The following is a 13613-nucleotide window of genomic DNA, read 5'->3' on the forward strand; positions in this document are numbered from 1 at the left end:
TGAATGTAGTAGTGGTGAAGGCATTTGCGATATTGATATTGATATGGATGACCAAAGTTTGTCGGATGATAATTTTACATATAGAGAATCGGTTGGTGTTAATAAACATGAGGATTTTTCAGAAGCTAGTACTTTTAATACATTTTATAATTCGTTAAATACTGTAGAAAAGCTTCAGAACTGGTCAGTCAATAATAAAATAACTCTTAAAGCTTTGAATGAACTTTTGGGCATTTTATCAAATGCCGTACCTAATGATTTCCAGAGATTGCCCAAAGATGCAAGAACATTTTTAGCCACTCCCAAAAAAAACCATCACTCGAAAAATAGATCCAGGGGAATATTATCACTTTGGATTGCAACAGGCCATTGAAGATCTTTATAAAAGGATTGATAGGGATCCACCAAATGCTATTGAGATTGGTATCAATATAGATGGTTTACCCATAGCAAAGAGTTCGAATAGTCAATTTCATCCAATATTGGGCTTAGAATCAAAACATATTTTTTTGATTGGATTATATCATGGTTATGAAAAACCCAAAAATTTCAATGACTTCCTTTCAGATTTAGTTGAAGACGCTATAAGGCTGACTAATAATGGTTTAGTTTTATTTGGTAAAAAATACAAATTCAAAATTACAAAATTTTTGTTTGATGCCGTAGCAAAGGCACCAATATTAGCAATAAAAGGGCATTCAGGATATAATTCTTGTACTAAATGTTATCAACACGGAGAAAGTATTCAAAACCGTAAATGTTTTCCTCTTCTATCTTTTGAGAAAAGAACACATGAAAGTATTATCCTACAGTCAGATTCTTACCATCATTCAGGTCGATCCATTTTATTAGATATTCCAAATATCAATATAATAGAAGATGTTCCTCTGCATTAAGTTCTCTTAGGAGTGATGAAAAAATTACTTTGTGCAGTCTGGTGCTATGGATCACCTCCTCATAAATTTTCAAGTAATGAGTTCACTAGAGTTTCAGAATTTTTAATTAATATGATTCCTTTTGTACCTTCTGATTTTGCTAGAAAGCCTAGATCTTTGAGGGAGGTAAAGAGGTGGAAAGCTACAGAGTTCCGCCAATTTTTACTATATACAGGGCCAGTTGCTTTGAAAAATATACTATCAAAAAAGAACTATCAGACTTTCCTGATATTATCAGTGTCAATTAGAATTCTTTTGAGTGAAAAATACTTAACAATGTATATTGATTATGCAGAGAAATTACTTGTATGTTTTGTAAAGAGTATTAAACAAATTTATGGAGCCCATTTATTAACTCACAATTTCCATAACTTATTACATTTAGTAGATGATGCTAGAAAATTTGGAATACTCGATAATTTTAGTAACTTTGAAAGTGAAAACTTTCTTCAGTATTTGGGAACATTGATTAGAAAGCATGATAAACCTTTACGGCAGGTGATTCGTCGTTACTTTGAATCATTTAACTGTGGGAGAAAAATAAATATCTCTCAGAAAATATCAGGTTTCAATTTGATAAAATCTCATTGTGATAGTCCATTGATAGAAGGATGTTCTGCCCCAGAATTCAAATCAGTTGCTTTTTCAGATTTTAGGCTTTCTTGCACTCTCAGAGATTCGTGCTGTGCTTTGAAAGATGGGACAGTGATAGAAATAAAAAATGTTGCCTTCTCCACAGTATTGAATAATTATGTTATGATTGGCCAAGCATACATAAATAAATCAGATTTCTTTGATTTACCACTAGCCTCGTCATTACTAAACATTTTCAGTGTTCACAGTTTAAGTGAAATGAAATATTGGTTGATAAATGATATATCCCATAAACTTGTACGTGTACCTTATGATGATATTTTTGTAGTTTTTCCTTTAATTCATGCCCGACAGGAGTGAAGATGCTTCTGAGGGGTTTGGTTGCTTTAACAATTTCGGTTGTAATAGCAGAACAAGACCCGAATTCATCAAAAACACAAACTAAGATCAACGTCATAGGATACAGTTAATTTTCCTGACTACCCAAAGAAGGAAAGCGGGGAGATGTTGATCTTAGTTCCCATTGGCGGTGAATTTGGACCTTAATTACTGTTCATAGTTTGGGGGGAACTGACGGTGGACATTAGGTTTTTTTTTTAATTTTTGTGTTTTACTAGCAGTTAAATTGTCCATTTGTACTTTCAGTATTCATCTAATGATATAAATAAACAAAATTTTACACACCAAGACTTCTATTAGTACTTGTTAAATCTAACTTTATTTGTTGAGCATTGGCCAAAATAAATGGTTTTGCTATTTAGAAACTAATACTTACATGATAAGTTATTCATTTTTAACTTGAAATGGTTAGTGAATGGGGGTATTACTATCAAATCATCAAAATCTGTGAGTTGATCAAGACAGAATGTGTGTGTGTGTGTGTGTGACTGAAGATCACACACAAATAATTGTGTCATTCATAATTCAATGTTCATTTATTATATAATTTTTCTTGAATTTCATGTTTCTAGGATGCCTTAGCTGATAGTGAAATTCACAGAATCAGATGAAATTGAGGCTGTACCTGAATGTTGGTACAATAAAACTAAAAAAACATTATTTTACCCTCCATTTCCAATAAGTCGAATGGAAAAGGCAATAAGACATGAAACAGAGCCTGGAGACGATTGGCGGGAGTACAGTGTGGTACTAATGAGAGAAAAGAAGTATGACACTTTCCGAATCGCTTGTGCGAAAGCCTCCAAATGTTGTGTCACCTCAGAACTATCTGAGGTCGATGTGGTATCAGAGAAAAGACAACCAAAGAAGAAAAGCTACTCCTCTGACAGTGAAACAGAATCAGATTTAGAGATTCCACAAATACGTAGACCTATCAGAAAGGGTGAGTTGTGATTTCTATAAATTTTGTTTTAAAATATTACAGCATATTATCCATTTGAATATGTTAGGTACTTTTCCTAAAATTTTCTATACATAATAATTTTCTCAGAGAGTGCTTTATGTATACAGACAACACATTTTATTTCAGGCACCAATCAGTCTGAAAAAAATGCTTGCCGAGAGAGCCAGGTTGAATCAGGTAAGTGAGCAATTTTAACGATATCTCTTGTTTCATACATATTTGTGATGTCAAGAATACCAATTAGAATAACCTCAATAGACAAATTTTATAGAAATTTATAAACAAACTCATCAAATATTGCAAGACATGCAATGTGTTTCTTAGATGCAGTCTTCGGGACTAGGTACCATTGAGTTTTCACAAACTAATTTTTTTTCAGTCTCAAATGTGATGCCGGTGAAAAATTATGAATCGTCAACTTGTTTACCTGAACAACTTGGAAATGATGACTTCAGTAAAAGTGAGTTAGTTGTATATATTCGTTTTCAATCTTATCTTTCCTGCTCAGTATGATTTAAATGTCTCAATATTGCAAAATATAAAATCAATTTTTTTTTCAGATTCAGAAAATGATCTTGGAGAAAGTACAATTTCAACAGGTACCTTTATTTCATATTCTACTATTCACATATCACTATTCTCTCATCATTCTTTTCTAGATGACAATAAATTTAAGAAAACTTGCATAGGAATGTTGGTGAAAACAAATAAAATGTTGCGAGATTTAGAGGCAAAATTAGAAGAAATATCCAGAAAAGTGGATAATATTTCAATATATATTAAGGAAAAACCACAATCATTGGAGAAAAATCAAGAGGAAAATGAAATTATAGATATCTTTACAGATTTCCCGATTAAAAATGAAAATATGTTAAACCACATAGAAAAGATATTGATAAGTGAGGCAGCATATAAAAATCTAGTAAGTATATCAGCTGAAATTGTTAACAATATATTATCTAAAATGTCTTTTAAGGAAAGTTTGTTTTTCATGAATCATTTCTGAATAACTTCATTATCATTTTTCAGGTTAATATTCTCTGTCGAATCGGGGGCAAAGATTTTAAAGAATGTTCGCGTCGATTCCTCAAAAAAATATTGGATGATAAATTTGCCGCAGAGTATAGTTAACATAGACACAAACATAAAAAAATTTTCAAAAACACAAAAATGTGTGCTTGCGTTTTGGGTAAGATTTATCGCTATAATAGTAAACAATAAGCTCAAGTGTACTTTTAACGAAGTCAAGTAAATTAACTTCTCAGTTGATTTTCTATGAAATTGACAGTTGCAATATAAACATTTCACAATTTTCATCACTTATTATTACGATTAAAGATATATAATTTATATATGATTCATTGGTGTCTATAAAAACATTTATCAGTAAATAAAGTAATATATTCTTTACATTTGTAGATGCTATACAACGGTGCCATAAAAATACAACTTTAAAGGACATTGAGGTGGTTGTTTCTGCGTACTTGGCAAAATCCACAGAAAGACTGAAAAGGCAACAGTGAGTTATTTTTGTTGTGAATATCGAAAGGTCACATGTCATGGTATTAGAAGCCATGTGGCAACACTGTAAAGAAAAAAGTTAGTTGAATACAGAGTATCAAAGTAGCACGTTGTTTCTATTGAATATAACAATAACTAAGAGTATAAGCCTGATTTCTGTTAATATACAACAGGTTATGGGCCCAGGCCGATGAATTGCGAATTTTGTCAAGTACTCAGTAGTTAAGGTATAACAAAAACAACAGTTTGTGTTATTGAAACGTGTTCACCAGTGAAAGAAAATGTGAAAAGAAAACGAGTGTGCCCAAGCTTCTTGGTCGTGAGAATTATGACGTGTGGTCGTTTGCAGTCGAGAATGTATTAGTACTTGAAGGTTTGAGCAAATGCATCGACGGTAGCGAGCAGGACACCACTTTGATTGCAAAAGCCAAAGCCAAATTGGTATTAACAATCGACCCATCTTTGTTTCCTCACGTGAAAGATGCGAAAACAGCCCAAGAAATATGGACAAGCCTGAAGAAGTTATATGACGATAGCGGTTTCATGAGGAAAATAGGACTTCTACGGACGTTGATATCAGCTAGATTGGAAAATCATGATTCCATGGATTCCTATATCAATCAAATCGTCGAAACGTCACAGAAATTAAGACGAACGGGATTCAAAATTGCTTTTATTAGGATCGCTTTTATTAGCTGGTCTTCCTGAAAAGTATGGCCCTATGATAATGGCCGTCGATCATTCCGGCATTTCTATCAGTACAGATTCCATCAAAACAAAATTGTTGGATATGCAGACAGATGACAGTGGCAGCAGTGGCGCTTTTGTGGCGAATAAAAATTTCAAAGCAGGTTACAAAAAGTGGACTAGAGATGGCGCTGGTAGTTCGGCTCCTCGAGAAAAATTATCAGCTGGACATGCGAGTTCAAGTAACAGCTATTTTTCAAACAAGAAGAAAGACATGAGTCATGTTATTTGTTTTAAATGTAAGAAAAATGGTCATTTCATGTCAAAGTGCCCAAATAACAAATCTGAAAGTGGTTTGAGTGCTGTTTTTACGACAGGACAGTTCAATGATTCTGAATGGTACATAGACAGTGGTGCAAGCACTCATTTGACAGCTAAGAAGGAATGGTTGAAAAATGAACACAGTCCTGATCTACCAGAAATTGTTGTAGCTAATCAGACAAAAATCGCTGTGGAATGTGCAGGTGATGTGGAAATGAAGACCATAGTAGGAGACATAGAGCATAACATTTTGCTGAGAAGTGTACAGTTTGTCCCAGGCCTGACAACAAACTTGTTATCTGTTTGTCAACTAATCAACAATGGGAACAAAGTATGCTTTGATGAAAGAGGTTGTAAGATATACAATTCTCATGGAGTTTTAGTAGCAACTGCTAGTTTGAACAACAATATTTATAAATTAGATGTCCCTAAAAGCCATACAGTTTTTTTGGCCACCAGTGAAATTTGGCATCAACGTTTAGGCCACTTAAACAACAACTACCTGAACAGAACAAGTAAATTGGTAGATGGCTTTGTCTATAGAGATCAAGCTAACGTTACGAACTGTGCAGTATGTTGTCAGGGCAAACAAGTTCGTTTACCGTTTCCCAGTAAAGGTAGCCGAGCTGATGCTATATTGAAAGTAATTCATAGCGACATATGTGGGCCAATGGAGACCACTTCGTTAGGAGGCGCTAAATATTTTTTGACCTTTATTGACGATTACAGCCGCATGTGTTTCATTTACTTTCTGAAGACGAAGGATGAAACTTATGAAAAGTTCAAGAAGTTCAAGAATTTAGTGGAAAATCAACAGAATACTAGTATAAAAGTATTAAGAACAGATAATGGGGGCGAATACTGTAGTAGAGATTTCCAAAAATATCTGAAGAATGCTGGTATCATTCATCAAAAGACCAATAGCCACACACCTCAACAAAACGGAATGGCTGAGCGTTTCAATCGTACTCTTGTTGAAAAAGCTAAGTGCCTTATGTTTGATGAAAATGTCAGCAAATTCTTGTGGGCAGAAGCCTGTAATGCTGCTTGTTACCTCAAAAACCGTTCTGTATCTGCAGGTATTTCCAAGACTCCATTTGAAATCTGGACTGGCAAGAAACCAGACGTTAGTCATCTTCGTATATATGATAGTGTAGTCATGGTCCATGTTCCAAAAATTCATAGGAACAAGTGGGATCACAAGTCAGTAAAACACATTCTTGTGGGTTATGAAGACAATATAAAGGGCTACAGATGCTATAACCCAACTACAAGGAAGGTGATCATTAGCCGAGATGTTACTATAATGGAGAATGTCAATGAGACCATTATATTACCCAATACAGTTATAGATAATACTGTAGAGGCTTCCGATTCAGTGGGGGAGAAAAGCAATCATTCTTCCACAGGTAATAACTCTTTGACAGATCAATATTTTGAAGACACCATAGAACTTACTGATGGGAGTGACAGTGATTATATCCCTGATTCCACGAATGAGCAAGTGCCACCAGATGTGGAGTTTCCTAGGAGATCACAGAGGCCTGTTAAGAACAAAACCTTTAAGGACTACGTTACTTACTTTGGTGCAAGTGACACTATTGAGACGTCAGACATCTGTGACATACCTAAAACTGTTACCGAGGCATATTCAAGGCCAGATAGGCATGAATGGAAGCAGGCTATGTTGGAAGAAATGAGCTCATTTGAAGAGAACGAGACTTGGGAGCTTGCTGACCTTCCTAAAGATGGGACACTAGTGGAATGTAAGTGGGTCTTTAAAGTGAAGTGTGATTGTGATAATAAAAGAAGTTATAAAGCTCGGTTAGTGGCAAAAGGTTACACTCAGAAAGAGGGTGTTGACTACACGGAAACCTTTGCTCCCGTTGTTAGACATTCAACCTTACGAGTTCTTTTAGCTTTAGCTTTACAGTTAGATTTAAAAATTGTACATTTAGATGTAAATACTGCATTTTTAAATGGGGTATTAAAAGAAAATGTATATATATGAGACAGCCTGAGGGTTTTGTTTCAAAAGAATATGAAAATAAGGTCTATAAATTAAAAAAGGCTGTGTACGGCCTTAAACAATCAAGTAGAGCTTGGAATGGAATTTCGAACCTTGTTTGTATATCAAAAGGAAAGGCAATGGATTGTTGACTGTAGTTGCATTATATGTGGATGATTTTTTTGTATTCTCTAATGATTTGGAAGAAATCATATTTCTTGAAAACCATTTGAATTCAAATTTCAAAATTAAAAATCTTAGGGAAGCTAAACACTGTTTGGGATTAAGAATTAATAGAGATTATAATGAAAATTTTATAACTATTGATCAAGAGGGTTATATTAATGAACTATTGAAACGTTTCAGCATGATATATTGTAAGACGGTATGTACTCCACTAGATAACAGTATTAGCTTGAGTAATGTTGAGAGAGAAACTTGTGATGTAAAATTGCCATATAGGGAATTAATTGGGAGCCTTATGTATTTGGCTGTTATGACTCGTCCCGACATTGCTTTTGCTGTGAGCTTACTAAGTCAATATAATAATTGTTATACTAAAGTACACTGGCAATGTGCCAAAAGATTATTGAGATATTTGAAAGGCACGAAGCACTTTTCCATGAAGTTTATTAAGGGTCAATCAGACTTAGTAGGGTTTGCAGATGCTGACTGGGGGGTCAGACAAGCAGGACCGAAAGTCCTATACTGGTTATATTTTCAAACTTTCTGGATGTTCTATTTCATGGAAGAGTTGCAAGCAAAGAACAGTGGCTTTGTCAACAACAGAAGCCGAGTATATGGCTCTTAGTGAGGCAGCAAAAGAAGCCATATACTTGCAAAATTTATTATTTGACCTAACTGGTAAATTGGATTGTGTTAAGATTTATAATGACAATCAAAGTGCTCAGAAATTGGCAAACAATCCAGTTTTCCATGATAGATCCAAACACATAGATATCAGGTACCACTTCTTGAGAGATGCACTTTCTGAAAACAAAATTGATGTACAATATTTGCCTACAAGTGAAATGGTAGCGGATATCTTAACAAAACCTTTACAGAATGTAAAGAATATTAAGTTTGTGAAGGGTTTAGGCTTAAGTGGTTCTTAAATCTTTAAACAGTGACCTTTAGATAAGTGGGGGTGTTGTGAATATCGAAAGGTCATATGTCATGGTATTAGAAGCCATGTGGCAACACTGTAAAGAAAAAAGTTAGTTGAATACAGAGTATCAAAGTAGCACGTTTTTTCTATTGAATATAACAATAACTAAGAGTATAAGCCTGATTTCTGTTAATATACAACAATTTTTAGTAATGATTATTGACAAAAGTAACTGAAAATATCTTGAAAACTAAAAAGATAATTCACATCTACTAATCACCATTTGTAGAAAACAATTAGCAAAAGTGAACCTTTGTTAGATAGAGAATTAAAATACTTCTTTTATATAAAATTTCTCAACCGCAATGTTTTACCAAATGATTACATTTATTTTTTTGAACTTTCAGTACCAGTCATTGTTAAATTTCAAGATAAATGTTTGATTTGAAAATTATTAAGTTTTACTTTTGTTTTTTCATAACCAGTTTCAAGTCGATGACTCAGTTGTTGATTGACAATACAATCAGTACATTGTTTTAAGTAGATTTTACTCCCCTTCATTATTTGAACAATTATCTTCAAACATATTTTTTCTTTCTAGGGCTGCCCCTGTGAGTGAAGATATCCCGGTAGAATGAGAAATTCTATTGTGTTTTAGTTGATAAAGTTCACAGTTGTTTTTTTTTAAATATATACATTTGAATGCAATTTGTGTATTGATTTATAGTCGAGAGAGGTGGTAGTTAATTAAAATTTTTATATTATTCAAGTAAATAATCAAAAGCTTTAGGCTATTTCAACTATATTCGACAGTGATAAGTCATCGTCAGTTCATATAGTTAGAAATGAGCAAAATGGGCCTAAGAGATGAAGAGAAAACATCGAATAGAACTATTTACTGAATTGATGAGAATGATGGCTATGATATTTTTGACATTTTTAATGTTTATTAGCTCTTCATCAACACATTTATAAAAACACAATAATCATTGAATCTGTATTATTATCAGTATCAGTTGAACAAACAGGTAAAGTAGGTATGAAGATACCAGAATAGAGATTATACGGGGATCATTCAAAAAATATACTTGGAAGAATATTCATTGAATATTCTCCATTCATATCCCCAGTACGTTTCTGGAATATTCTGTGAATATTCCATGAATATTTGCTGTGTAATATTCTAAGATAATTATTCATTCACATTTCAAGAATATCCCTGGAATATTTTGATTATTCTATGAATATTCCTGAAATATTACATTAGAATATTCTATGAATATTTCCCCTTTCATAATCCAAGTATATCCGTGGAATATATAGAATATTCAATGAATATTCCTGGAATATTTCTGAGGAATATTCTGAGTTTTTCTACGTTTTTCCCCCTTTGCACATTCGTGAAATATTCCACAAAAGACGTATATATTGCTGGCATATTCATGGGCTATTGCAATATCTCTAAAAGAATGTCCTGGGAATATTCAGGGAATATTTAGTGCTGTCTGGGAAAATGCAGCAGACCTGCCATCGAGAGGATGTAGTCCTAAAGAATTATTAGAAACTCAATGGTGGAATGGTGTTAAGTGGTTGAATGGAGAGATTGATTTATGACCATCTATGAATGATCAGTTTTCTGAGAAGGAGGCATACAATGAGGCAAGGAAATGCATATTTCCTAACCAAATTGTTTTAGAAAAAAATTGAGGTCTACAATAGTTCAATATTTTTCTCAGTATTCAAAAAATGGAAAATGAGGTTTTATGAAAGGGTACACAAAGGTATAATAAAGTATGAATCGGAGTTGACCTATGAAGAGTATACATCTGCACAATTACGACTCATAAAAATAATACAAAGTGGGAGTTTTTGTGAGAGAAATGATATCAATTTTCAAATATTCCAAGATGAGAATAGATTAATGAGAGAACCAAACTTGTTTATGGGGAAGAGGAAGACAATTTCAAGTTTCCTATTTTGTTACCCTACAAACATGAATTGGTAGAACGATTGATATCGGAACAACACAGACTTTTATTTCATGCTGGTGTTCAAACAGTTTTGGTACAATTAAGACAGAAATTTTGGATTATGAAAGGTAGAAAGATGGTGAAGAATGTGTAACATGCAAAAAATTCAAATCTAGAATCCTTGAAACTCCTTTTGCTCCTCTACCCAAAGACAGAATAAGCAACTCAGTTGCCTTTGAGGAGACTGGAATAGATTTAGCAGGTCCTCGTTTTTTGAGAAGTGGAGAGAAGGCGTGGATTATTGTTTCTACATGCGCATTGTACAGGGAGCGTCATTTTGCAGTAGTGAAATCACTTTCCACAAAAGATGTTTTATTTGTTTTAAGGAGATTTATTGCTAGAAGGGGAAGAATTTCAATCATTTATTCCGATAACGGAAGTGAATTTGTAGGCGTGAATAATATGTTAAAGAGTTTAGATTGGAAAGAAATATTAAAATTTCTCACTATCAGTAAAATAACTTGGCGTTTCAATCCTCCCATTGTTGCGTGGTGTGGAGGATGGTGGGGGAGGATTGTACGTATTATAAAGGAACTATTAAGACGAAATTTGGGAAAATCATGTGTTACTTATGACGAATTGGTGACTATCATATGTGACTGTGGAGCTATCATAAATTCACCACCTCTCACCTATGTTTATGATTCTCCAAAAGATTTAATTCCTATCACACCTTCAATATTTATCCAAGACATTCCGTCTAGTGGAACTCATGATTTAGATACACTTGATAGGATTGGTATTGAAAAATGATACGGACTTCTTCAGAAATTGAGAGATTCTCTCAGGCATCGCTTCAAAGATGCATATTTGGCGGATCTAGTTCATATAGGTCAACGAAGGCATGATAAATTGAAAGTTGGTGATATAGTATTGATTGGTTCAGATAATACGAAACGTATAAGTTAGCCGATGAGCCGAATACTAGAAGTATATCCAGGAAGAGACAATATTGCCAGAGTGGCGAAAATCAAACTAGCCATAGGAGGGGAAATAGTTCGTCCTTTCCAGAGAATTTACCCTCTAGAAATCTCCAGATCAGATGAAGAACTTATATCTTCTGAATTCCAACAGAAAACGTCTGAAGAGAAAATGAAGAAAGAGATTCTTCAATTTATCCTCAACCATCGACATCTCAACCAATTTTTAAAGAGGAGAAAAAAGAAATTAATTAACGAGTTATGGACGTAAAGTTAACGCTCCCAAGCGTTACGAATTTTGCTTTTGTTTTGCTGTCGCAAAAGGTGAGAGTATGTTGTGGATAGAGACGAAAGAAGTTTTGATTTTTTTGTTCTGAGATACCTTCCCAGATAGCACGAATATTCTCAGAATATTCTCACAAGCTATTAAATCGTCACATTGTAGGATATTCCTCGAAATATTCATAGAACATTCTCAAAACTACTCTGAATGTTTATAGAATGTTCCTCATGAACATTCTGTGATTATTTTTGAACTCTCATTTTCTGACTAATTCGATATGTATTGAAATTATTTTGTGTGAATTAGTTGTATAAAAATATAAATATTTTAATTAGTACGTTATTTTAATTAGTACATTTATATACATAAAGTTGTTTTCTTTGAAATATAGGTTAGTTTATTCAGGAGTTCTTTTGAGCTTTTTGTTGTGTTTAGGCTCCAAATTTTGATTAATATTATTGTTATAGGTAGAATAGTAATGAATTCTCAACTTAAGAATTGATATTGATGAATAAACATACTCATCATGTCGAAGAAATTCTCTTCTAATTTTTACAAAAAGTTGAAAACCCAAACGGATATGAGCTTTATTTTCTACCTTCACTTCTCTTGCATCTTATCTTTGTTTTATTCTAGGAGATTTGCCTACAGCTATAATGAAAGCTATTAATGCAGAAACTACATCGGATCTCTATTTTGAGAATGAACATCATTATGGTGTTGGGTATAGAAAGCTCAATAAAAATAAAAAGTATCCCTTATCAGACAGTGTTGCGGAACGGCTAAGATACTCATTTTCATTTTCTTAATTTTTCCTCACCCTGTATCCTCAAAACGACTTCAATATGATTGCGCCCTCTGTGGTGTGTTGGAGCGATGAAAAGGGACGAACATTGTTGTTGTTGCATTGTTTTCTATGTGGTTGATTGTCCGCCATTCTCGACTGCCCAGTTCAACTGTGAATTATTCGTTTTTTGCTAATAATATTTATGTTTATCACACCGCATAATATCGTGCTTCTTGATACACGGCTTAGCTTCGATTCCAAGAACTGGTACTAATCTCAGGACTCTGATGAGACAGCCGCAATCCACTCAAGGTAAGTCGTCTTTGAGGGATTTACTTTAACATTTTGTTAAGTATCATAACGGTATACAGTCCCTACTGTTCCTATTACCGTTCCGTTACAGACAGTCAAGATAAAGAGGACACTTCTTTGTCAGAAGAATATGACTCTGTAGAATAAGAAATGCCACTTTATAGGCAATATGGTAAGAAATACAAGTTCTTTTATTTCAACATTGATCACTGAACATTTGTGATTGAAAAATTATGATTTCTTTGTTCACCATCATGATTGGGAAATGTATTGTAGAAGTGCAAATTCTGAACTCAAATTTGTACACACCAACTTGATTCGTGAACAAATCCTGTTATGTTTAAGTTTTGTTCAACTGATCAGTGATGAAATGGGAGTGGCTAATTCATCTTAATGAATAAATTTGTCACAGGTATTTTTTCAGATTCTCACAATCACAGTGAGGAACAGCAGCCATTGTTACCAGGTAACTGTTTTTAACTAGTTCACCAGAACGAAAAATCAATTTTTACTAGCATTCAACATTCATAAGCATTTTTAGTTTTTTGCTTCTTATCTTTGTCAAAAATCAAACTATTCTACATGATTTCGAAAACATAAATAACTAGTTTTTATTCTAATCATGGTATATTTTCTTCCAGCTCAATCCAGTTCCAGTAATGGAAACTCCAAAACGGCATCTGAAAATAGCTTCACCAGAAATAGTGGTGAGGATAAATTTTACTAATTTTAATAAGCAGGATT

The 13613-nt window shown here is 33.5% G+C and overlaps 1 protein-coding gene across 1 annotated transcript; it reads left to right on the forward strand.

Moving 5' to 3' along the window:
- Window positions 1-2305: 2305 nt before the first annotated feature.
- Window positions 2306-4432, forward strand: LOC141483215 (uncharacterized). Its single transcript, XM_074177680.1, has 7 exons — window positions 2306-2871; window positions 3019-3069; window positions 3272-3352; window positions 3453-3491; window positions 3552-3814; window positions 3922-4081; window positions 4312-4432. The coding sequence occupies exons 1-6, from the start codon at window positions 2616-2618 to the stop codon at window positions 4021-4023; spliced, it is 792 nt and encodes a 263-aa protein (XP_074033781.1). The 5' UTR covers window positions 2306-2615; the 3' UTR covers window positions 4024-4081; window positions 4312-4432.
- Window positions 4433-13613: the final 9181 nt, after the last annotated feature.

Source organism: Leptinotarsa decemlineata, unplaced genomic scaffold (genome assembly GCF_025532065.1).
Source record: "Leptinotarsa decemlineata unplaced genomic scaffold, Ldec_3_MD MMD2_P_RNA_scaffold_14, whole genome shotgun sequence".
Classification (NCBI taxonomy): domain Eukaryota; kingdom Metazoa; phylum Arthropoda; class Insecta; order Coleoptera; family Chrysomelidae; genus Leptinotarsa; species Leptinotarsa decemlineata.

What these genes read in the sequence shown, in the direction of transcription:
- LOC141483215 (XM_074177680.1), top strand. Translation starts at nt 2,616, where the DNA reads ATGGAAAAGGCAATAAGACATGAAACAGAGCCTGGAGACGATTGGCGG. An exon ending in ACGTAGACCTATCAGAAAGG is followed by an intron (nt 2,872 to 3,018) that starts GTGAGTTGTGAT and finishes ATTTTATTTCAG; the next exon opens with GCACCAATCAGTCTGAAAAA. An exon ending in AGAAAGTACAATTTCAACAG is followed by an intron (nt 3,492 to 3,551) that starts GTACCTTTATTT and finishes ATTCTTTTCTAG; the next exon opens with ATGACAATAAATTTAAGAAA.